The sequence below is a fragment of the Chionomys nivalis genome, chromosome X (genome assembly GCF_950005125.1).
Source record: "Chionomys nivalis chromosome X, mChiNiv1.1, whole genome shotgun sequence".
NCBI lineage: Eukaryota > Metazoa > Chordata > Mammalia > Rodentia > Cricetidae > Chionomys > Chionomys nivalis.
This window is the reverse complement of record NC_080112.1, coordinates 1,424,265-1,450,462: the sequence shown is the minus strand read 5'-3', so window position 1 is coordinate 1,450,462 and position 26,198 is coordinate 1,424,265. Positions and strand designations below refer to the sequence as shown.

At 39.9% G+C, this 26,198-nt stretch overlaps 1 protein-coding gene across 1 annotated transcript; it reads right to left on the bottom strand.

The window, feature by feature from the left end:
• Nucleotides 1-248: 248 nt before the first annotated feature.
• Nucleotides 249-25,880, bottom strand: Tex28 (testis expressed 28). The gene is made up of 4 exons (XM_057758897.1): nucleotides 25,869-25,880; nucleotides 23,892-24,613; nucleotides 1,719-1,854; nucleotides 249-605 (listed from the first exon to the last, which is right to left on the bottom strand). Exons 1-4 carry the CDS (start codon nucleotides 25,878-25,880, stop codon nucleotides 249-251), a joined length of 1,227 nt encoding a protein of 408 aa, XP_057614880.1.
• Nucleotides 25,881-26,198: the final 318 nt, after the last annotated feature.

The following is a 26,198-nucleotide window of genomic DNA, read 5'->3' as shown; positions in this document are numbered from 1 at the left end:
GAGACCAGAACATATGGTTTCTTTTATTTTAATCCAATCCCTATGTCTACAGATATTATGAAAAGATCATGGAAAACTGGAAGGAGAAGGCAAGTTGGCATCTGCATGTATCACACTGGGCAGGTGGTTACAGAATTAAGAAAGTGACATTAACAAAGTAGCTCTCTAGGGAAGGCTTATTGGATGCCCTCAACATCTGGAAATAGGGAAGTAATGAACAAATTCAGGTGGATGATACTCCTTGCCCATCAGTGTACATCTAATTGAGGCTTAGCATCCTTGAAGTCTGGTCTCCACTTAAAGGGGATCCAGGCCTGCCAGTCTGTGATGGAGATGATATGCCGCTTCTGCCACACCAAGGTCCCAAGGCCAATTAACACTAACAGAGTGAACACGCGCAGGCGTGAGTTGAGCAGTGGCAAGGGACAAGAACACAAGGTAGAGACCAAGACCAAGAGGATAGTGGTCAGTGTGAGAAGCAGGCTTATGAATCTGAACAAAAAGTCTTTGGGACGGGTTCTGACACTGGCCATCATCTCCAGTTGGGTAGCTTGCTGTAGAGTTTCTAGTTTGGTTATTCTGCTCTTGAAAGTCTCCATTACATCCTGTAGGTAACAAACATATATACTCACCATAAGAACGAAGAAAAATGTACTTATCTAATTTAGTAAATTCATTTGCTTAGGGGTGTTCAAAAAGTACTGTTAAGACACTTCTTTTTCTGCTTTATCTCTATCTTTTTTCTTATTTACTTATTTATTTAAGACAAGATCTCACTGTATAGTTCCAGATGACCTGAAACTTGTTACGAAGACAAGGCTATTCTCAAACTCAGAGATCTGCTTGCATCTTCCTCCCAAGTCCTGGGATTAAAGGCCTGTGCCATCCCACCCAATGAGTTGAATCTTTTAGGAAAGATAGAACTTTTAGGACATACACAGCAAAGACAAACAGTTACTGTGGAGCGCTGGGCTCAGGGGTCCTGGTCCTTGTCTATTGCTGAGACTGAGGACCTAGTTGGGAAAGGGCCAGGAGTAGGAGCTATGAGTGTGAAAGGACTGAGGGGCAGGAAGCTAGACCCAAAAAGGGGTTTCCCAGAAGCTTCCCCTCTACTAGCATCGCAAATATCTCAGTATCCCTTGGGCTTGTCAGGCTTTACCCCTGAGCTTTAGGTCACAGACTCCAGGCTATGGTGAAGCATTAATCTAATTAATCTTAATCAATGAAAAACCGGGAGTCAGATATCAGGATAAAAACCTTGAAGATCAAAGAACCAGGAGCAGCTGCCAGTTGTTTCCTTCCTCTCTTGTTCCTCAGTCCAAAGAAGCCAAAACCCTGTCTCTATCTCCTGAGTGCTAGGATGAAAGATGTGTGCCACCACTACCCAGTTTCTATGGTTAACTAGTGGCTAGCTCCACCCTTTGATCTCCTGGCAAGCTTGATTTGTCAGGACACAAACAAAATATCACACAACACTATGGCTTAGTAATTGCCTCTACAGGATCAGAAGCACAGTGTCCAAAGTTCACAAAGCAGCTTGGCTGCATGGTGGAAGTGGAGCTCATACAGACATGCAAGGTAGACACTAATGGTTCTAAAGCAAAGGTGCAGGTTACTACTGCACCATCAGGGCAGGCATAGTTAGAAGATCTTCTCTTGCCTTGTCTTGGGAGCATACATGCCCCCTTCCCCCAGCCCTTTCTCCCCGAGACCCTCACCCATATTTCCTTGGCTCTTTCATAGGACAAATAGGCCATTTTCTCTTCAGTGCATGCCAAATGCTGTTTAAGGTGGCAAATCTCATCCAGGTATCTCTGCAAGTGATCATTCACCTGTTCTTCCATCAGTGATTGTCTAGAAAGTAAGAGAGAAAATAACATTCCCTCTGTAGCTTACTCAGAGCTCATGCTGGCAGAGAGTACGCTGCATCTGGATTTACTACCCCCACCCGCACCACACTGCCCACTAGAACTCAGTCAAAGATGACTGCTTCTTCTACCTTTGCCTGGGAACAGTTATACTAATATATATTATTTACAATTACTCTCTAGTAACAGTTTTACCAAATGTTCCATAGACTAAAAAATATAGAAAAGAAAATTTAAGCTATCAAATCCCCCAAACATTATCAGGAGCAGTGTTGAAGATGCAGTAGTTACTCCATAAATGTATATCTATTATAGAGCATGGAAAGTCACAAAAGATCACAGAGTAAAGTTCCATTTGTATGTAATGTTCATAAACATGAACAAATAAGTGGGTGCCAGGGGCTAAGAATCAGGGTGACAAGGAGTGACTGCTAATAGGGTTTATTTTTTTCAGAGATAATAAAAAAGTGAGGTTAGATAATGGATTAACTGATGGAGGAGTTAATTTCATTGGTTAAATAAAGAAACTGCCTTAGCCCTTTAATAGGACAGAAAATTAGATAGGCGGAGTAGACAGAACAGGATGCTGGGAGAAAGAAGCCGAGTCAGTGAGTCGCCATGATTCTCCCACTCCAGACAGACGCAGGTTAAGATCCTCCCTGGTAAGCCAGCTCATGGGGCTACACAGAATATTAGAAATGAGTTAGATCAATATGTAAGAGCTAACCAATAAGAGGCTGGAACTAATGGGCCAGGCAGTGTTTAAAAGAATACAGTTTCCGTGTAATTATTTCGGGTAAAGCTAGCCATGTGGGCGGCTGGCTGCCAGGGACGCAGCCCCGCCGCTCTTATTACAACAATTAACTGTGAATATACTAAAACCCCACTAAAACTGTGTACATGAGTGGGAGAGACAGAATTTCACCCTGTAGTCTAGGTTAGCATTGAACTTGTGATCCTCCTGCCTATGCCTCCTGAGTGCTGGGATTACAGGCATGTATGACTAAACCAAGCTGAATTGTATACTTTAAATGAATGGAATAAAAAGGATGTGAATTATAATTTGATAAAGTTATTCAAATAAAAGCAAGCATTGGATTGTATTAATGGTTACACAACTCAGTAAATTTAATGAAAACCACTGAAATGCAATTAAAATGGTGCATTTTATGACATGCAAATTATATCTCAACACAGATGTTCAAAAAATACAAGCAAAAATACTTAATATTATGTATACAAACATAAATAAGAAAGTATTATAGCACGCATGGAAGAGATTAGCACCCCACTGAGGGTAGTGAGGTCAAAGGACCTGGAGTAAGAGATACCAGGAGAGTGTCTCTCTCTCTCTCTCTCTCTCTCTCTCTCTCTCTCTCTCTCTCTCTCTCTGTGTGTGTGTGTGTGTGTGTCTGTGTCTGTGTGTGTCTGTGTCTGTGTTACTGTGGATGAAACCTGGAGTCTTGCACAAACTAGGCAAGCACCTGACCATTGAACTACATCCTAGCTCATACAACTGAATCTTTTGAAGTTTTATTTCTTCTTTTTAAAAGGCTTTGAAGGAAATGTGTGGCAAGTGTTAAGATTTTATTTACAACAGAAAAACTTTTTTGAAGTTCCTCTTCTGGACCCCATGAAGGACAGGCCAGAAAACAGAAAACAGGCTACCAAAGAGGACTCCCTGATTCTTCATTCCAGGCAGATCAGAGGAAAGTCTGATCTGAGTTAGAATTGGTGACTCCACCATGAAGCCCATAGGAAGGCAGGGCTGCCACCCTGTGAGGTCAGGGAAGGGAGTCACACTTTTGCATGCTAGGCCCTGGATTCTATCTCTAGTACCACAAACAATCAAAACAACATTTTCAAAAACAAAAACATCACTCTGTCTAACACAATTTATTTCAGAAATACAGTCTTGGCCATTCTGAGAACTGGCTATTGGCATGTTGAATTAGAACCCAGTGGCTTTCACCCTGGAGCAAGTTAAAAACAGAAAGCTAGATACAGAAAGGGCCATGTAGAACAGGCATAGTAGTGTCACCCTGAGCCAAGGTCAAAGTAAAGCCATAGGGAGTAAAAGAAAAGTCATGTAAGACAAGAGAGGTCCCATGATAGTTGACTCACCTAGGAGCCCAGGTTAGAACGTGTCTGAAAGAGTATAATAATAACAAGCATCAAATATAACTGGATAGTGAAATCGGCAATGGACATAGTGTTGACAAGACTAGGAAGAACACTACTTAGGAGCCTGAGGCAGGTGATTATACGGGAGAAGCGGAGTGAAGGCTGGAAAACTGAAGACTGGGGGTGGAGTGGTTGGATAGGAAGTCATAAGGGTGGATGGAAACAACTCATCAGTAATCTGTCTGTGGACTAATAGAATCCAATAAAGTATGTGGGATGGCAGTCACATGAAAAACACAGGATGCCTAATATCTCCAAGCCCATGTGTTGTCACACCTCTTTGATTCCAGTTCTTGGAAGGCTAAGACAGTAGGATAAGTTTAAAAGACAGCCTGAGTCACATAATGAGAACCGTCTCAAAACAAACATAATGAGAACCGTCTCAAAACAAATATATCTCTAAGGAGCCTAACAGGCTTGAAAAGCAGATACTGCTCTTATTACCCAAGGTCAGAGAGAGTCTATTCAATCTGCTCTTCTAGAGGACCAAGGTTTGGTTCTCAGAACCCACATGGTAGCTCACAACTCTCTGTAACTCCAAATCCATGAGATCTGACACCTCCCTGAAGACTGAACTATATGATGCATGGGAATTCACACAGGCAAAACACCCATACACATAAAATAAAACATAAAATCTAGCTCCCATCCTTCATTAATGAAGCTTCTTTTTGAAGTAGATTCAGATCATTACAAAAAGCCACAACTACTCAAAAAGCAGAGATCAACTGATGGTAGATGCTTGTCCCCAACTAATACATTGCAACACTATCCTTACACTTAAGCCTCAGGGAACATGGTGGAAGAAGTGGCAGAAAATTTTAAGAGTCTGAGGACTAAAACGGGTGCTTCAAGATAGTCTCTCCTTCAAAAAAAAGAAAAAGAAAAGAAAAAAACAACGGTTTGGAGAGGGAGTGCATCTAGGAAGAGATGGGGAAATAGTGAGGAATGAATATAATTAAGATACATAAATTCCTAATAAATAAGAAAAATACATAAAAAATAAATCGATAGATTTGGAGAAATGGTTCAGGACTGGTTCTGTGATCATTTCACCATAGGATAGAGTATCTCCAACACTTGGTTAGACAAGTCATTGGATTAATTTGTGTTTAGAAGGGTGAGAATATAGATAATAATGAGTAATTTTAAGTAATTAAAAAAAAGTTTGCTAAATTATCATTACTATGAAGTGGCAAGATAAAGATCTCAGTGGGTTAATGAAGACTAATGAACAGATAACACAGGGATGAAAAACTCTGGAAATTTAGGCAAGGGCAGTGACAAGATAACTCAGAGCTTGAAGATGCCAGGGAAACAGAATATCATGAAGGGCTGGCAAAGTTTCTGCTGTGACTATGGTGCAATTAGCTAACAGGAATGAAGTAGAGGTCAAGTCCAAAGTGTCTAATGGGATTCTTGTCCCTTCAACCCCATTTGGCTCTGAATAATAACCCTGCCAGACTGTGCTACCTCTCCTTAGCCCACAAAGGGGTTCCATGTCAACTGGCAGCAGATTAATCAATCCAACCTTCTCTATTCTCTCTTCTCCCTCATTACTGTCTTAGATGTTCCAATCATCAGCTTGTGCCTACTGAGCTTTCTTTGAGAAATCCAGAATTTCATGAAGCAACATTTGTAACATCTTGAGGCAGTGTGAGGAAGAATGAGCTACAGAACTTGGCTGACATGTTCCCACTTGTAAAGGTCATAGAAAGTAGAAGAAATCAGCAAAAGAACAAGAAGAAAACCAAAGGATTCATAGAAAGAACAACATTTAAAGAGCAGGGCTGAAGGGGATTAAAATCATACACAGCATCATCGCAGCAAAACCTTTGACCACCAAAACAGAGCAACTTCCAGGATAGTCAGGTCTACACAGAGAAACCCTGTCTCAAAACATAATCCTGTAAACTCCAGAAAAAGGAGCCAGAGGAAAATAAAACTGGTCATATTCAAAACATCACCATCTAAACAGCAGCAACTGATAGACCAGCTTGACTCCATTTTAAGATTAGAAGCCATCTTATTACAAGGCCAAAATAAGTTCATTCCTATTTTTTGTAAAACTTAAGTTTGACAATATCTTGACCCATTTTCTGGGATTTGACATGTTCCACATCCTCTACTCTGACCATACTCTGACCTCCATTCTGATAAAATAAGGTGTTCTGCCAAATAATGTTGAGATGTTCTGACAAGTTCCACTGTAACCAAAAACCCTTGGGAACTTCCTAGCCTTGACGTTTTTGAGCTATATAAGTCCCTTTTTTTTCTATTTTCAATGCTATTCTCTCAGTCCTTGCTTTAGGGAGATGCCCTGTCAGACAGAAAATAAAGGTTGTATAATTTGACCAAAACTTTTTGTCAGTGGTATTTACTCTCGTTCAGTGGTATTAACACAGCCTTTTCAACACAAAGAAAAACCAGAATAGATTGTTTTCCAAATGCATAGTATTTCAAAGAAATAAATCCTAACCCAGAAATCTATGTCCAGCAAAGATATCCTTTAAAAATAAAATAAGGGTAAAATGACTCTGCAGGTAAAGACAAATGCTGCTAAGTCTGACCACCTAAGGTGACATAGTAGGAGAGAACTGACTTCTGAAAGTTTCCCTGTGGCCTCCATATGTGCCCATATACACATAGAAATAAATAAATGTGCCCATATACACATAGAAATAAATAAATGTAACAAATCTATTAAAAGAAGAAAGAGAACTGAGCATGTGCATCCATCATTCTTTGTCTCTTGACTGTGGGTGACCTTTAAGCTCCTCCTGCCATGATTTCCCTGAAATGATGAACTTTACCCTCAAACTGTGAGCCAAAATAAGCTCTTTCTCCCTTGAGTTTGTCAGGACTTTTTTTTAATCACCAGGACAGAAAAAGTAACTAGTAAATCAACTCCTTGGTAGCACTCCAGGATGAGAAAGCCAGACAATTCATAGATAGTAATTGTGCATTATAAAGAACTAAAGAAAATAGTGCTTCTCTACACTCCTATTTATTTATTTTTATTTTATTTAATTTTTGGATTTTCAAGACAGGGTTTCTCTGTAGCTTTTGGTTCCTGTCCTGGAACTAGCTCTTGTAGACCAGGCTGGCCTCGAACTCACAGAGATCCGCCTGCCTCTGCCTCCCGAGTGCTGGGATTAAAGGCGTGCGCCACCACCGCCGGGCTACACCCCTATTTTTAACAAACAATTAATTTAAGAAAAAGGATGATATTGATAAATCTGAGGATCCCCATAAAAGTGGAGGGAGAAAACTGAGTCCATACAACTGTGTTCTGAACTCCTCACATGTGCCCCTCCAATTATTCACTATATGACAGTAGTAAATAAAGAAAAAAAAACTCAAAATAAATCAAAGACCTTAATATAAGACCTGAAACCCAAAAATTATTTAAAATAAAAAAAATCACTTACAGAACTCAAGAAATGGTCCAGTGTTTAAGAGTACTTGCTGCTAATTTTTCATAGCCAGAACCTGGAAACAACCTAGATGCCCCTCGACCGAAGAATGGATAAGGAAAATGTGGTACATTTACACAATGGAGTACTACATAGAGGAAAAAAATGACATCTTGAAATTTGAATAAAAATGGATCGATCTAGATAGAAAACATCATATTGAGTGAGGTAACCCAGACCCAGAAAGACAAATATCATATGTACTCACTCATATGTGGCTTTTAAACACAAAATAAAGAAAACCCATCTTGGAAACAAGTATTGCTATTTTAATCTTTGACTAAAGCTATTCAGCTCTAGCAGAGAGGATGCTAGACCTGACCTAAATCCAGGATCCTCTCCTGAGTGATTGGGGATCTCAAATTGCCTATCTGACAGGATTAATATTTATAAAAAGATATAAAGAGCTCTTATAATTCAACAAGAGAAAGACAAAACTATACATCCTGAAAATAAGCTAAAGACTTCAATAGGAATTTGATAAAGGAAAAATGTACAAATGGCCATAAGCAGATAAAAAAGGCTCGACATCACCAATAACTAGAGATTGAAATGTTAAGTTACAACTTCTCTTCTCATATACTTAGGGTAATGGCTCTAGGAGGCAATTTGTTCCTCATGTAATACTTGGAAATGTCTGGAGACATCTTTGTTTGTCACAAACTGAAGAGAACTGGCAGGCTAAAAGTGGTTCCCTAAAAGAAAGCCATGTCTTAATCCCCAAAAGAGTCCTTCTAGAAATGATATAGTTAAAGATACTGAGATGTGGAAATTATGCGGGTAGACCCTAAATGTAATCATGAGTATTCTTTTCTTTGTGTGTAGCACTGGAGATGGAGTCCAAGGATTATGTGTGATGTGCAAGTGCTCTGCCATAAAGCTAAACCACTAGTTTGCATGCAGTCTTGGGAAGATAGAGATTAACCACACATAGAGAAGGTCTTGTGAAGACAAAGAAATGAGAACTTTGAAGGGCTATGTGTAGTGGTATTCTCCTTTATTCCCAAAACTTGGCAGGCAGAGGCAGGAGGACCAGAAGTTTCAGGGTCATCCTCAACTACATAGCAAGTTTAAGACCAGTCTGAGAGATGTGAAACCGTGTCTCAAAAAGTCAAAACAACCCTAAGATGGCTCCCTTAGATAGGATATATACTTCGCTGTTCCCGTATCCATCCTTCCTATATCCCAACCATCCCAATCCTCCGAGCTCCTCCCATCCTCCCCTTCTCATATTTCTCATCCCATTTCCCCTTTGCCCCATGCCACCTCACCCGCAAGTTCCCAGTTTTTGCCCTGGAATCTTGTCTACTTCCCCCTCTCCATGCGGATGACTATATGATTTTCTTTGGGTTCACTTTCTTATTTAGCTTCTATAGGATCACACATTATATGCTTAATGTCTTTTATTTTATGGCTAGAAATCGATTATGAGTGAGTACATCCCATGTTCCTCTTTTTGAGTCTGGGATACCTCACTCAGGATAGTGTTTTCTATTTCCATCCATTTGCACGCAAAATTCGAGAAGTCATTGTTTTTTACTGCTGAGTAGTACTCTAATATGTATATATTCCACACTTTCTTCATCCATTCCTCCATTGAAGGGCGAAGTATATATCCTATCTAAGGGAGCCATCTTAGGGTTGGCAAGAGACTTGACTCTTGAGGGGTTCGCAGGTGTCCAGGAATATGTCCCCAGCTGGTACCTTGGGCAACTAAGGAGAGGGAACCTGAAATGACCCTATCCTATACTGATGAATATCTTGCATATCACCTTAGAACCTTCATCTGGCGATGGATCGAGGTAGAGACAGAGTCTCAATTTGGAGCAACGGTCTGAGCTCTTAAGGTCCAAATGAGGAGCAGAAGGAGGGAGAACATGAGCAAAAAATCAGGACCACGAGGGATGCACCCACCCACTGTGACAGTGGAACTGATTTATTGGGAGCCCACCAAGGCCAGCTGGTCTGGGACTGAATAAGCATGGGTTGATTCCGGACTCTCTGAGCATGGCGGTCAATGAAGACTGATGAGAAGCCAAGGACAATGGCACTAGGTTTCGATCCTAATACATGAACTGGCTTTGTGGGAGCTTAGCCTGTTTGGACGCTCACCTTTCTGGATGTAGATAGAAGGACCTTGGTCTTCCCGCAGGGCAGGGAATTTGGACTGCTCTTCAGTATCGAGAGGGAGGGGGAATGGAGTGGGGGGAGGAGAAGAGGAGTGGGGATAGGGGGAGGGAAGTGGGGGGAGGGCAATATTTGGGAGGAGGGGAGGGAAATGGGGAGCAGGTGGAAATTTTAATTAAAAAAGAATAAAAATAAATAAATAAATAAATAAATAAATAAATAAAAAAAGTCAAAACAAGGAAGACAGAAAATTAAAAGAAAGGAGAGGAGGGGAGAGACATAGAGAGGAGAAACAGAGAAATGAAGAATGATTCCAGTCTTGGAGATATGACCACAAATTAAGGTATGTAGCACCACCAGGAAGCAGAGAAGGCAGTGCAACCTTGCCTAGTAAAACTAATTTTAGATGTCTAGCCTATAAAACTGTGAGAGAATAAATTCAGATTATTTAAAGCACCAAGTTGGAGCATTATGTGATGGCAACAAAAGGAAGCTAAGGTAAGATGGTGCTATTGGCATCTGGTATGTAGAAGCCATGTGTAGTACCAATCATCTTATAGTGCCAGAGAGGGCACAGAGTGTCAGGGGCTGGCTTCCTGCTACTTCCAGCCAGTACACCTCACCTATGAGTAAAGAACTTCCTCTGCTTTCAGCTAAATTTTAGCTTCATCTTCTCTTTAGGTATTCCTTGACATAAGAACCCTAACACCTCCTAGAGAATGGTTATTTTAGCTTATTGCCACTCTTGGTTTTGTTTCATTTTGAGTCTTGCTATGTCAACCCAGTTGGCCTCAAAGTCATAGTGATTATCTTGCCTGTGCCCGAGTTCTAGGATTATAGGTGTGAACAACCACACTTGGCTTAGGGCAACACTTAACAGATACCTTAATACCAAATTAGAAGAGGAAAAACAACTACAATGATAAACATTACTGTAGCTACAGTTGCCTGTGGTGTAACTTCAGCACTTAAAAGGTAGAGGTGGAGGATCAAGAACTCAAGATCATCTTCAGCTACAAGTTTGGGGCCAGTCTTAAATACAGAAAATCCTTTCAGACAATAGTTCCTTTTGAGTACAGATTTAACTTTGTTAAATGTTACAGAACTTTTAGTTTAAAAAATTTTAGTGGAGCTGGCTCAATGGTTAAGAGTACTAACAGCTCTTCCAGAGGATCCATGTCCAGATAGCCAGCACCTACATGGTGGTTAACAACCTAGTTCCAGGGGATCTGATGCCATCTTCTGGCCTCCATGTCTACTGCATATATATGGTGCACAGACATATATGCAGACATCTATACACATAACTTTTTAAAAAAAAGAAAAAGAAAGCCAGTATAGCATATAGCATAAGTCTTCAAGCAAGCCAATGAGCAGCATTCTGGTGTGGGAAAATGGTCTGTATTCTGTCAATTATATTTTAAATAAATGCTGATTGGCGAGTAGCCAGGCAGGAAGTATAGGCAGGACAACTAGACAGGAAGTAGAGGCGGGTTAATGAGAACAAGAGAATTCTGGGAAGAAGGAACCCCATTTCTCTGCAGTTGTGATCTCACCACAGAAGAAGCAAGATGTGACTGCCTTGCTGAATAAGGTACCAAGCCAAGTGGCTAGCATAGACAAGAATAATGGGTTAATATAAGTTAAAAGAGTTAATAAGAAGTCTGAGCTACTAGGTCAATCAGTTTATAACTAATGTAGACCTCTGTATGATTTCTTTGCAACTTAACGGCTGCGGGAACCGGGCAGGACAGAAACCACAGACAATAGCATTCTTTCATGATTTCTGCTTTAAGCTCCTGTTTGAGTTCCTACCCTCACTTTCCTCAATGACAGATTGTGTCTAACCAGGGAATGTAAGCCACATGAATTCTTACTTCCTCTAGGGTAGTTTTGGTTGGAGTGTTTTTTTTTTTTTTATAGCAACAGAAAATAAATTAGAACACAGGGTCTGTCACTGAACCTAGAACTCACTGATTTTGTAACACTACCTGGTCACCAAGCCCTAATGATTCTTCTGTCTCTATTACCCCAATACTGGGATTATAGGAATGCACCACCATGCCCAGATTTTTATCTGATTGCTGAGGATCTGAATTCAGGCCTTCATACTTCAACAGCAAGTACTTTACCCACTGAGCCATCTCCCTGGCCCATAAAATAAACAATGTCATCATTTATATGGAAGTATGAAAGACCCCACATAGCCAAAGCAATCTTGATTTAAAAAAAGAAGAATGTTGAAGGTATCACCACACCTGCTTATAAGGAATGCATTACAGAGCTATAGTAAGAAAAACAAGATGGTACCATATAGAAACAGATATCAATGGAATAGGATAAAAGACTCAGATATAAACCCATGCAGTTATAGACATTTGATTTTGACAAAAATGCAAAAAAAAATCTTATGTTAGAAAAAGAGCCTCTTCAACAAATGGTGCTGTGAAAATTAGAATAATGAAACTAGGTTCCTATCTCTCATCCAGTTTTTAAAAAGTCAATCTCAAATAGATCAAAAACCATAATATAAGACTTGAAACTACAAAAGGAACGGGTAAAGAAAATGCTTCAAGATATAGACATGGGCCAGGCGGTGGTGGCGCACGCCTTTAATCCCAGCACTTGGGAGGCAGAGGCAGGCGGATCTCTGGGAGTTCGAGACCAGCCTGGTCTACAAGAGATAGTTCCAGGACAGGCTCCAAAGCCACAGAGAAACCCTGTCTCGAAAATCCAAAAAAAAAAAAAAAAAAAAAAGATATAGACATGGGGGGGGGCTAGAGAAATGGCCTAGTGGTTAAGAGCACTGGCTGTTCTTACAGAGAACCCGGGTTCAATTCCCAGCACCCACATGGTATCTCACAACTGTCTATAACTCCAGATTCAGGAGATATAATACCCTCATGCGCATAAAATAAAGTTAAATAAATTTTTTTTTTTAAAAAAAAGATACAGACATAGTCAAGGTCTTTCTGGATAAGACCATAATTCTGGAAAAAATAATGTAAACAAATGACAAATGGGACTTCTTAAAATTAAAAGGCTTTCTATACAGCAAAAGAGAGAGTAATTGAGTGAAGATATAGCCTATAGAATGGGAGATCTTTGCTAAATATACATCTGACAGATGATTAGTATCTGTAATAAACAATGATTTTTTTGGTTTTTTGGGTCAGGGTTTCTTTGAGTAACCCTGGCTATCCTGGCACTAGCTCTTTAGCCCAGACTGGCCTCTAACTCACAGAAATCTGCCTGTCTCTGTCTCTCAATTGCTAGGATTAAAGGTTTGCACCACCACCACCCCAGCTTACAATGAATTAAGAAAAAAAAAAACTTAAAAGAAATCAAACAATTCAATCGGTGTTGATGAGAGTGCTTGGTAAACAAGCACTCCCCTGTTGGAGCTCTGGGACCTACATGGTGGAAGGAAGAGAACAAACTCTTGCAAATTGTCTTCTGACCTCTGCTGTGGAACAATCTTTTTTAAACTATGACTATTTATTATTCTCATTGGTTTAAAAAAAAAGAAAAGCTGACAGGATCCTCCTGCAGCTTCAGTGGAACTCTGACACAGCTTGCTCCAATACTGAAGGGACTTAAGAGGTGAGTGAACAGCCACAGGACAGAATGCCCCACTCTCTTGGACCTACACAGTGGGACAAAACCCCGGGCTCCTCCCCCACCTCCCTCTGCTTTTCTAGCCAGCCAGCCGAGAGTTTCCTACAGCTGGGCTCCCCCAAAACCAAAACACATCCAGTGTCCATCCAAACTACTAGCCACACCCCACCCCAAACCCGCCTATCCTCCTGCAATCCCTCTCCAATATTGAGGGGACTTAAGAGGCAAGTGAACAGCCACGCAGCAGGACACCCACTCTATAGGACCTTCACAGTGGGACAAAACCCCAGGCCCCTCCCCCAACTCCCTCGGGTTTTCTAGCTAGCCAGCAGAGAGTTTCCTACAGCTAGGCTCCCACAAAACCCAAACCCATTCAATGGACCCCCCCAAGTGACTAACCACACCCCGCCTAAGAGCTGAGAGCTTGCTATAATACTGAGGAGACCAATATCTATAACACTGAGGGGATTAAGAGCACCAAAAGAGCAAACCAGGAGAGAAGACCAAGAGAGCAGGCCTATAGAGACCTCAGAAGCTTTCTGAGACAGACATTGACAGTACAGAGCAGACCGGGGGGAAAAAAAAAAACCTCCCAAACACTCAGACAGCCACTGCAAGGATTGGACCAAGAATCAAAGACACTGCTCACCACATTTGAAGGAAGACATGGGTAGGTGTCAATGCAAGAATTCCTTCAGCAACCTAAAAATCAACATGGTAACACCAGAACCCAGTGGTCACACAACAGGAAGACTTGATCATCCTAACCCAGAAGAAGTAGAGGAAAAGAACTTTAAATATAACTTTATGAAAATGATGGAGACCTTTAAAGAGGAAATGAAAAACCCCCTTAAAGAAATGGAGGAAAAGACAAAAAAAATTGGAAGAAATGAATAAATCCCTGAAAGAAAACCAAGAAAAGACAATCAAACAGGTGAAGGAAATAGTTCAAAACTTGAAGACTGAAATAGAGGTAATAAAGAAAACACAAACTGAAGGAATTCTGGATATGGAAAATCTGGGTAAACGAACAGGAACTACAGAGACAAGTATAACCAACAGAATACAAGAGATAGAAGAAAGAATCTCAGGTACTGAAGATACTATAGAGGAAATAGACTCATTGATCAAAGAAAACATTAAATCCAACAAATTCTTAACACAAAACATCCCAGGAAATCTGGGACACCATGAAAAGACCAAACCTAAGAATAATAGGGGGAGAAGGAGAAGAACTCCAGTTCAAAGGCACAGAAAATATATTCAACAAAATCATAGAAGAAAACTTTCCCAACCTAAAGAAGGATATCCCTATGAAGGTACAAGAAGCTTACAGAACACCAAATAGACTGAATCAAAAAAAAATCCCCTTGCCAAATAATAATCACAATAAACACAAAACATTACAGAATAAATAAAGAATATTAAGAGCTGCAAAGGAAAATGGTCAAGTAACATATAAAGGTAAACATATCACAATTATACCTGACTTCTCCATGGAAACCATGAAAGTCAGAAGGTCCTGGATAGATGTGCTGCAGACTCTAAGAGACCATGGATGCAAGCCCAGACTACTATACCCAGCAAAGTTTTCATTCATCATCAATGGAGAAAACAAAATATTACATGACAAGACCAGATTACATAATACGTATCCACAAACCCAGATATACAGAAAGTACTAGAAGGAAAACCCCAACCTAAAGAAGGTAACTGATAACCCCCCCCCCCCAGCAAAACCCAAAGAAGGAAAACACACAAACATTACTACTGAAAAATAATCAGAATTCACAACCACTGGTCATTAATATTGCTTAGTATCAATTAACTCAATTCACCTATAAAAAGACACAGGCTAAGAGAATGGATACAAAAACAGGATCCAGCCTTATGCTGTATACAAGAAACACACCTCAACCTCAAAGACAGATATTACATCAGAGTAAAGGGTTGGGAAAAGGTTTTCCAAGCAAACGTACCTAAGAAACAAGCGGATGTGGCTATCCTAATATCTAACAAAATTGATTTGAAAATAAATCGGTCAAAAGAGATGGAGAAGGGCACTTTATACTCATAACAGGAACAATCCATCAAGATGCAGTCCCAATCCTAAATATCTATGCCCCTAATATAAGAGCACCCACATATATGAAAGAAACTTCACTAAAGCTTAAATCACACATCAAACCCCACATTCTAATAGTAGGAGACTTCAGCACTCTTCTCTCGCCAATGAACAGGTCAACCAAACAGAAACTTAACAGAGAAATAAGAGAACTAGCAGATGTTATGAATCAAATGGACTTAACAGACAGTTATAGAACATTCCATCCAAACACAAAAGAATATACGTTCTTCTCAGCTTCTTATGGAACCTTCTCTAAAATTGATCACATACTCAGTAACAAAGCAAACCTCCACAGATACAAAAAAATTGGAGTAACCCCCTGTGTCTTATAAGATCACTACGGATTAAATTTAGAATTTAACAACAATACTACTTTCAGAAAGCCTACAAACTCATGGCAATTGAACAGTAAACTACTGAACCAACCCTGGGTCAAGGAAGAAATAAAGAAAGAAATTAAAGTCTTCCTTGAATTCAATGAAAATAAAGACACAACATACCCAAACCTATGGGACACTATGAAAGCAGTGCTAAGAGGAGAGTTCACAGCACTAAGTGCCCACATAAAGAAAACAGAGAGAGCTCACATTATTGACTTAACAGCACATCTGAAAGCTCTAGAACAAAAAGAAGCTGACTCACCAAGGAGGAGTAGAAGACAGGAAGTAATCAAATTGAGGGCTGAAATCAACAAAATAGAAACAAAGAAAACAATCCAAAGAATCAATGAAACAAAGAGCTGGTTCTTTGAGAAAATCAACAAGATAGATACACCCTAATTCAAACTAATCAAAAGGCAGAGAGAGAACATCCAAATTAACAAAATCAGAAATGAAGAGGGGGACATAATAACAGACAATGAGGAAATTCAGAGAATCATTAGGTCATACTACAAAAAAAAATACCTGTACTCCACAAATTTGGAAAATGTAAAAGAAATGGACAAATTTTTAGATAGATTCCATATACCAAAATTAAATCAAGACCAGGTAGGCAATTTAAATAGACCTATAAACTGCAAGGAAACAGAAGCTGTCATCAAAAACCTCCCAACCAAAAAAAGCCCAGGGCTGGATGGTTTTAGTGCAGAATTCTACCAGAACTTCCAAGAACATCTAATACCTATACTCCTCAAAGTGTTCCACATAATAGAAACAGAAGGGACATTACCAAACTCTACTTATGAGGCTACAGTTACCCTAATACCAAAACCACACAAAGACTCAACCAAGAAAGAGAATTACAGACCAATCTCACTCATGAACATCAAGGAAAAATTCTCAATAATATACTGGCAAACTGAATCCAAGAACACATCAAAAAAAAATCATCCATCATGATCAAGTAGGCTTCATCCCAGAGATGCAGGACTGGTTCAACATACAAAAATCTATCAATGTAATCCATTATATAAATAAACTGAAAGAAAAAACCATGTGATCATTTCATTAGATGCTGGAAAAGCATTTGACAAATTCCAACAGCTCTTCATGATAAAGGTCTTGGAGAGATCAGGGATATAAAAAATATATCTAAACATAATAAAAGCAATATACAGCAAGCTGACAGTCAACATCAAATTTAATGGAGAGAAACTCAAAGCAATTCCACTAAAATCAGGAACAATACAAGGCTGTCCACTCTTTCCATATCTCTTCAACATAGTTCTTGAAGTTTTAGCAATAGCAATAAGACAACAAAAGGAGATCAAGGAGATTCAAATTGGAAAGGAAAAAGTCAATTTTTCATTATTTGTAGATGATATGATAGTGTATATAAGTGACCCCAAAAACTCTACCAGAGAACTTCTATAGCTGATAAATACCTTCAGTGATGCGGCAGGATATAAGATCAACTCAAAAAACATCAGTAACCCTTCTATACACAAATGATAAAGAAGCTAAGAGGGAAATCAGAGAAATATTACCTTTCACAATAGCCACAAATAACATAAAATATATTGAGGTAACAAACCAAAGAAGTGAAAGATCTACTTGACAAGAACTTTAAGTCTTTTTGAAGAAAGAAATTAAAGGAGATACCAGAAAATGGAAAGATCTCCCATGCTCTTGGATAGGTAGAATAACATAGTAAAAATGGGAATCCTACCAAAAGCAATCTATAGATTCAAAGCAATCCCCATCAAAATCCTAACACAATTCTTCACAGACCTTAAAAGAACAACAATCAACTCCATATCTATCACCATGCACAAAACTCAAGTCCAAATGGATTAAAGACCTCAATATAAATCCAACCACACTGAAACTGATAGAAGAGAAAGTGGAAAGAAGTCTTCAATGCATGGGCACAGGAGACCACTTCCTATGTATAACCCCAGTAGTACAGACACTGAGAGCGACAATAAATAAGTGGGACCTCCTGAAACTGAGAAGCTTCTGTAAAGCAAAGGACATAGTCAATATGGCAAAAAGGCAGCCCACTGAATGGGAGAAGATCGTCACCAACCCCACATCAGATAGAGGACTGATCTCCAAGATATATAAAGAACTCAAAAAATTAGACATTAAAATTCTAAATAACCCAATTAAAAATGGGGTACAGAACTAAACAGAGTATTTTCAACAGAAGAATCTCAAATAGCCAAAGGATACTTAAGGAAATGTTCAACATCCTTAGCTATCAGGAAAATACAAATCAAAACAACTCCGAGATACCATCTTAGACCTATCAGAATGGCTAAAATCAAAAACACTGATGATAGCTTATGCTGGAAAGGATATGGAGCAAGGGGAACACTCATCCATTGCTGGTGGGAATGTAAAGTTGTACAACCACTTTGGAAATCAATATGGCTGTTTCTCAGAACATTGGGAGTCAACCTACCTCAAGATCCAGCAATACCACTCTTGGGCATATACCCAAAAGATGCTCAATCATACTAGAAAAGCCTTTGTTCAACTATGTTCATAGAAGGATTATTTGTAATAGCCAAAACCTGGAAACAACCTAGATGTACTTCAACCGAAGAATGGATAAAGAAAATGTGGCACATTTACACATTAGAATATTACTCAGATGAACAAAAAACCAATGGCATCTTGAATTTTGTGTGCAAATGGATGGAATTAGAAAACACTATCCTGAGTGAGTACCCAGACCCCAAAAGATGAATATTGTATGTACTCACTCATAAGTGGATACTAGCTATAAACAAAGGACATTGAGCCAATAATTCAAGATCCTAGAGAAGCTAAGTAATAATGTGAGCCCAAAGAAAAACACAGATAGACCCACCTGGAAATTAGAAACAGACAAGATCGCCTGACAAAATTGGGAGCATGGGGGTGGGAGGAGAAGGAAGGGTTAAGGGGAATAGGAGGGGAGAAGGGGAGGGTTGAGGAGAACTTGAGGGAATGGGACAGTCAAGTTGGAGGAAGGACAAAGATAAGAGCAAGGAAAGAGATATCTTGATTGAGAGAGCCATTATAGGGTTAGCAGAAACCTGGCTTTAGAAAAATTCCCAGGAATCCACAAGGATGACCCCAGCTAAGACCCTAAGCAATAGAGGAGAGGGGTCTGATCTTGACTTGCCCTGTAGTCAGACTAATGATTATCTGAAATATTACCATAGAACCTACATCCAGCAACGGATAGAGACAGAGGCAGAGACCCGCAGCAGAGCACTGGACTGAGCTCCCAAAGTCCAACTGAAGAGTGGAAGGAATGAGAATATGAGCAAAGAGGTCAAGACCATGATGGGTTCACCCACTGAAATAGTTTACCTGAGCTAACAGGAGGTCACCAACTCAAGCCGGATTGGGAAGGAAAAAGCATAGGACCAAACTTATGAATGTGGTTGACAGTTGCATGGCTAGCCAGAGTGAGAGGCCACTGGCAATGGCACCAGGATTTATCCCTATTGCATGTACTGACTTTTTGTGATCCTATTCTCTTTGGATGGATACCTTGCTCAGCCTGGATATAGTAGGGAGGGCCTTGGACCTTCTCCAAAGCAATGTGCCTTACCCTCTCTGAGGATTCGATGGGGGTTGGGTAGGAGGGCTGTGAAGGGAATGGGAGGAGGGGAAAGTGGGAACTTGCGTTGGTATTTTTTTTTAATCTAATAAATTTTTAAAAAGCTGACAGGACAGTAGCTTAGCAGGAAGTTAGGTTGAAAAGCCAAACTGAGAATTCTGGGAAGAGGAAGTGCAGAGTCAGAGAATCAGCAATTGCAGAGAAGCAAGATGAGAATGCTGTACTGAGAAAAGTTACCAAGCCACAAGACTAAGCAGAGATAAGAATTATGGGTTAATTTAAGTGTAAGAGTGATGTGGAATACTCTTTTGTACACTGTGAAGATTTGTTGCTGTTATTGGCTTATAAGGAAGCTGACTGGCCAATAGATGAACGAGATTAAGTTAGGCGGGAGAGCTAAATTGAGAATGCTGGGAAGGAGAAGAGCAGAATCTGGAGTCACCAGGCAGATGTAGAGGGAGCAGATGAACGTGTCATGTTAATAATATACTAAAACATGTCAGATTGTAAATAAGGAATACTGGTTAAATTAAAATGTAAGAGCTAGTTATTAATAAGCCTGAGCTACTGGCCAAGCATTTACAATTTATATTAAGCCTCTTAGTCAATTATTTGGGAACAGACAGGTAGGACAGGGAACAATCTGTTTACAGACCTCTACTTGTGTGCTGTACACACATGCACACACCCACACACCCACAAAATGCATAAATTAAAACATTAAAAACAACTCAATAAATTGGTTAATGAACAGATGGTTCTCAAAAGATAAAACATATATAGCCAAGAAACATATAAAAGGTATTCCACCTCAAAGCAAATAATAAGTACACTGAAAGCCCAAATGACTGTCAGAAGAACAAAACAAATAACAACAGATTCTGGTGAGGATGTGGACAAAAATGACTCTTTATATTTCTGGTTGGAATATAGACTAGTCCCAGCTACTATGGAGATCATCAGTTAGGAGGTTTAAAAAAAAAAAAAAAAACTAAAAGCAGAGATGTATGTTAGTGCACACCTTTAATTCCAGCACCCGGGAGGCAGAGGCAGACAGATCTCTGAGTTTGAGGCCAGCCTAGTCTACAGAGTGAGTTCTAGGAAGGTCAAGACTACACAGAGAAACACTGTCTCAAAAAAAATGGAAGAGAATAAAAACAAAAAATAAAGAGCTAAAAATGCATAAAATCACATATATATGTAAAATTAAAGTAGAAATATGTGTCTATGAATGGACACAATAAAAATAACAATAGTAATGAAACCTGTATTTCTCAGTGGCTAGTTTACTTACTTAATGATAGGCTTCTTTATGACACTAATTTTCACTCACAGATTCTTTTTTTTTTTTTTTGGTTTTTCGAGACAGGGTTTCTCTGTGGTTTTGGAGCCTGTACTGGAACTAGCTCTTGTAGACCAGGCTGGTCTCGAACTCACAGAGATCCATCTGCCTCTGCCTCCCAAGTGCTGGGATTAAAGGCGTGCACCACCACTGCCCGGCACACTCACAGATTCTTAAAATATATAAATTGGTGTGGGAGAATTGTCTGTATTCTGTCAATCATGTTTTAAATAAATGCTGATTGGCCAGGCATGAAGTATAGGCGGGAAAACCAGACAGGAAGTAAAAATGATACAATAAGAACAGGAGAATTCCGGGAAGGAGGAAGTTGATTCCTCTCACTCCTGCCCAGACCACCGAAGCAGCAGGATGTGATATGCCCCACTGAAAAAAGGTACTGAGCCACATGGCTAACATAGATCAGAAAAATGGGTTAATCAAGATGTGAGAGTTAGCCAGTGAGAGGCTAGAGCTAATGGGCCAATCAGCTTATAATTTATGGAGACCTATGTGTGATTTTTCTCTGGGATTAAACAGGTGGGGGTACCGGGCGGGACAAAAACCCCAACAACAAGCAGACCCCCGCTCATGTTACAGAATGACACCCAGACGTGGATAACTGCATCCACAGAAAGCCTGAAAGCTTGGGAAAAACTAGAGTAAAGCATTTCGGTTTTCAGCCGTAGCAGGAAAAAAGCTGAGCTGTTTTAAAATGCAGGCTTTCTGGGCCTTCCTGCCAGGGAAAATTCTGACTCTTTCAAGCAGGCAGTCCAGACTATGGAGCTATGGATACATTGTTGCAGCTTGCTTCCTGGCAAGAAAATGCCATAGGAGCTTTTGACTGTTGTTTACTATTGCAGCTTGTTCCTGGCAAGGACCTTGAAACGCCATAGAGTTGTGACAAAAAACTTCTCCATATTCCTTAGCAAATTAAAGACCCATGTGGTCAGAAAAAGAGAGATATACAGTAAAGAGAGATTCAAAGAGGAAGCAAACCTCTAAATGGTTTACAGTATGTTAAAAATGTATACAGGCTAAAGGTTAAAATTCTAGAAAGAAAGAAAGAAAGAAAGAAAGAAAGAAAGAAAGAAAGAAAGAAAGAAAGAAAGAAAGAGAGAGAGAGAAAGAAGCCTGGGAGGCAGAGACAGATGGATCTCTGTGAGTTCAAGGATAGCCTGGTTTACAGAGGGAATTCCAGGACAAAGATATATAGAGAACCTGTCTCAAAAAGCCAAAAGTTAAAAGTAAAAATAAAAGAAATAGAGGTTAAAATAAAGCCACGTAAAGATGGAAAATACACAGAGAATCTTGATACTGTATGTTATTATGCTCTCTTTAAATTGTTTGAATGCTGAGGAATGAGCAAGAGCTGCTAAAAGATATTTGCTTATAAATGCTGCAGAATTAAACCAAGATAGGTATTTTGAAAATACCTTGGCTTCAAAATTGAAGACAAAGGGTACATTACTTTGGAGAAGAGATTTTGCTTTTGTTTCCACAGAAAATGAGAGGCTGTGGATTTATTCAGAGTTAAGGAAAATCCAGTTTGATCAAGGAAGACCACCTAAGAAGTCTCCGGCAGGAATAGATGGCCCAGATGTCTGAGTTTTTCATCCAGAACAGATTCAAGACTGCTGCCTGAGATGATCAAGACTCACAGGATACTTCAGTCAGGACTTGATCATAACTCTAAATTTTCTTTAGGTCTCCATAAGATTATCAGTGCTCCCCAACCAGCTGGAAGTAGCCTGGAATACTACGCCCACATTCCCAAAAAAATGGACTATGGATATTTTCCTTTGTTTTTTTTTTTTAAAAAAAAAAGGAGGGGGAAGTGGTGTGGGAGAATTGTCTGTATTCTGTCAATCATGTTATAAATAAACGCTGATTGGCCAGGCAGGAAATATAGGCAGGAAAACCAGACAGGAAGCAGAAATGATGTAATGAGAACAGGAGAATTCTGGAAAGGAGGAAGTTGATTTCTCCCACTCCTGCCCAGACCACTGAAGCAGCAGGATGTGATATGCCCCACTGAAAAAAGGTACTGAGCCACATGGCTAACATAGATCAGAAAAATGGGTTAATCAAGATGTGAGAGTTAGCCAGAGAGAGGCTAGAGCTAATGGGCCAATCAGCTTTATAACTTACAGAGATCTATGTGTGATTTTCTTTAGGACTAAACAGTTGTGGGGGTATAGGGCGGGACAGAAAACCCCAACAACAAACAAGCCAGGTCCGTCCATGTTACAATAAATGCTCCTAGTAGTCCTTGGGAAAATTCAAGACAATGGTACCATTTGCATTTTCCTCCTAATGTGCATAGGCACTAAAATGACAGCAGAGTCCTTATTTTCATGAATATGCTGGGACTCTTGGATTATTGATGCAACCTCTCCCTCTCTTGCTAGGATGTTAAGTGTATTTGAATTAATTTGTCATTGACTATGATAAATGTTTTGACAGTGACATCAGAGGGGTCAAGGTATCCAAGGCTGGTTGGGAACCAAAGAAGGAGTACAATGGGAGTGGAATGGAACCATTGAGAGTCTACATTTATGTTTTGTTGTTTGTTGTTGTTTTGAGACAGAGTCTCACTATGTATCAAAGGCTGGCCCTGAAAGCACTGGATAGCAAATTCATAGTTTGCATCTATTTTAAAATGTTGGATCCCTTTTTTGTCAGAGGTAAAAATAAATTCAAGCCACCCCATACTGAAGAGAAAGCACCCACAAAAGGTAGTCACTTTCAAACTGAATATCCAATACATCCAGTGCTTGACATTATACTCCAGTTTAGATTTAAGTCCCAACAAAGTTTCCTAGCAAATGGGACCTAGGGGACATTACCTCTCTAATACTAGCAGTCTGCCAGGCTCCCACTGTACATGGATGCCTCTATTGTTCCATTGCACCAAGCAGACTGCGTAGCAGGCACCCTAGCTACAGCCTATTTAAACAGCAAGGGGAAAAGGTTGGTGTGGGGCAGGAGGCAAAAAGAACCACTCATTCCACTGTAGGTAACAGGCACCGAAGAGAAGCACAGACCTGCTTTTCTCACCTTCTCCTTCTCAACCCTTCATAGGTGGATCTCAGATTATCTCGACTGCTTCATGTCTTGGGAGTCAAGGTGCAAGAAGGGGTTTTCCTCACCTGGTTTTCTTTTCTTGGAGGGACTCCAGTATCTCCCGAACATCAGTCACATGGCTTTCCTTGAAGCTTTGATGAGAGACCTGAAGGCCAGCATGGACCTTCCTCGCTTCTGTCAGTTCTTCTTTCATCTTCTGCAACAGTAGCTTTCGTTGCTGAGCCACATACATTTTGTCTGAGAATTTCCTCTGTTGCATGCCTGTCAAGTGACTCTCCAGAGTGTAGGGCCTAGCTATGTTTAGGGGCAGGTTATCTTTCCCACCTGTCTTGGACAACTTGGAATATGAGACCTTCTCACCGGGCTGCTTATGACTGTCCACAGCATTTTCCACTTTCAGCACTGAGCTTGTAGGGTTGCAGCCCTCTTCCAGTTCCTTCAGCTGCAGGTGGCACTGATAGAGCTTCCGTTCTATGTGAGCAATGGTGGCAGAGGTGCGCTGGTTCACCCTCTCAAAGGCCTGCCGGATATGTGGGGCCTGGTGTCGGTCAGCTTTGGATACCAGCTTGAGGTAGCTCATGGTATTCTCATCCCTACTGGCCTTCTCCACTCTCAGCTGCTCTGAGAGGTAGAAGATTCGATGCTTGACACCTTCCCTCACATTACGGGCAAGCTCACCATCTGAGAAGCTGGTGTGACTGCTAGGGCAATCCTCACGGGAGGACAGGGACCTGTAGGAGGGCATGTTCAGAGGGAGGGTTGCACTTGAGCTCTTGTTGCTTTCCACCTGCATTGGGAAACAATAAAACATGCAACAGTTCCTCTGTGAGCTTCAAATAGAAGATTTGAAAATGTATGGAGTCACTTCAAAAAAAATGCATGTGTGCATAGACAGTGGATGTGTACAAGGCTTGTGTATTCAAGATGGACCAAACACAGACTGTATGGAGATGGAGTTAATTTCTTAGGCCCTGAACTCCTGCCTTTTAAACACTTAACTCCTTGCCCATAACTTACTACAAACTCAAATGGGTAAAATTTGTCCTCTACATCTGCTTCACCTGGCCTTGAACCTATCTTCCTATTATCTCTTCCAAGAATTATGAGTTACGTCTCTCACTTATTAGGGGCTGTTCTTATAAAGTAGCAGTAAACTTCTTCCCATTAATCCATATGGCTTTCTGTATTGCTACTTCTGGGGAAATGGTAGTTAGAAAAATTTCTATGCTAACAGGTTTATCCACTCTTAAAATCATTTGCCCCACACATTATTTTCTGAGCATTAATGAGACAAAATAGTCAGGGAGTCAAATGAGGGCAACACACTACTATACAACAAAGGAAATAAACTGCATCCTTGAGAAATAGGAAGGAATCTTACAAGCATAATGCTGAACAGAAAACCACATTGTGTTTTGTTCTATTTGGATAAATTTCAAGAACATGCAAAATGCAGTGAGGTTGTATAGGGATGTCAACATAGACGACAAACTATAAAGGCAAAACCTAGTCGTGAGAAGTACAAGCATCAGGAGGAAGAATTCCCTGAAGGGGATTGTGACTGTAAGGCAGGTGGAGACTGTGGTGCTTGATAGCAGTTACTTATCATTATTTCTTAAGATACATGTTTATGTTTTCTGCACCTTTGTGCGCATATTCCAGATTCTGCAATTTTAAAAAATGTTTTAAGTGTTCAATAGATGGATTTAATAGCAAATTTTATATGATTAGATAAAGTTGCTATATAGTAAAATAGAGCTGAAAAAAAGTATCTGGAATCCAGCACAGAGATATAAAGAAATAGAAACTTTTTGAAGTAGAAACAGAAGACAGGATAAGGAGGCCTAATAAAAATCTTCTCACTGTACCAGAGTGAGAATATAGAATGAATATTACAAGGTAATCCATAAGAACTTTCTAGAACTAATAAAGGTGACAAATAAACACATTAAGAAGCTTAGTAAATTCCAAGTAGAACAAAATAAACTCAGAAATAGATCTATATCAAGAGACAAGATATTAGAGAGGTAAAAACATATTACCTTTAAAACCATGACATTTAGCCTGCAATCTGACTTCTTAATAGCATCAGTAAAATCAAGAATATGGCTGAACAGTTCTTCAGTACCATAAGAGATACACTGTTGGAGAAAAACAAATCAAGTCAGATTCAAAGAATTGGAAATCAGAATGTCTTCAGCACAACCAGTAGCCGATGAAGAAATGCTTTCAAAGCTTGAAAGGTAAATGAATTTATTTTATAACAAAGCCATTCTCTGAGTTAAGGACTCTTCTTTTCCCTTTTCCTTCCTTTTCTCCCTTCCCATTTCCTTTGCCTTCTTTTCTGTTGTCTCTCCTACCTCTACTTTCCT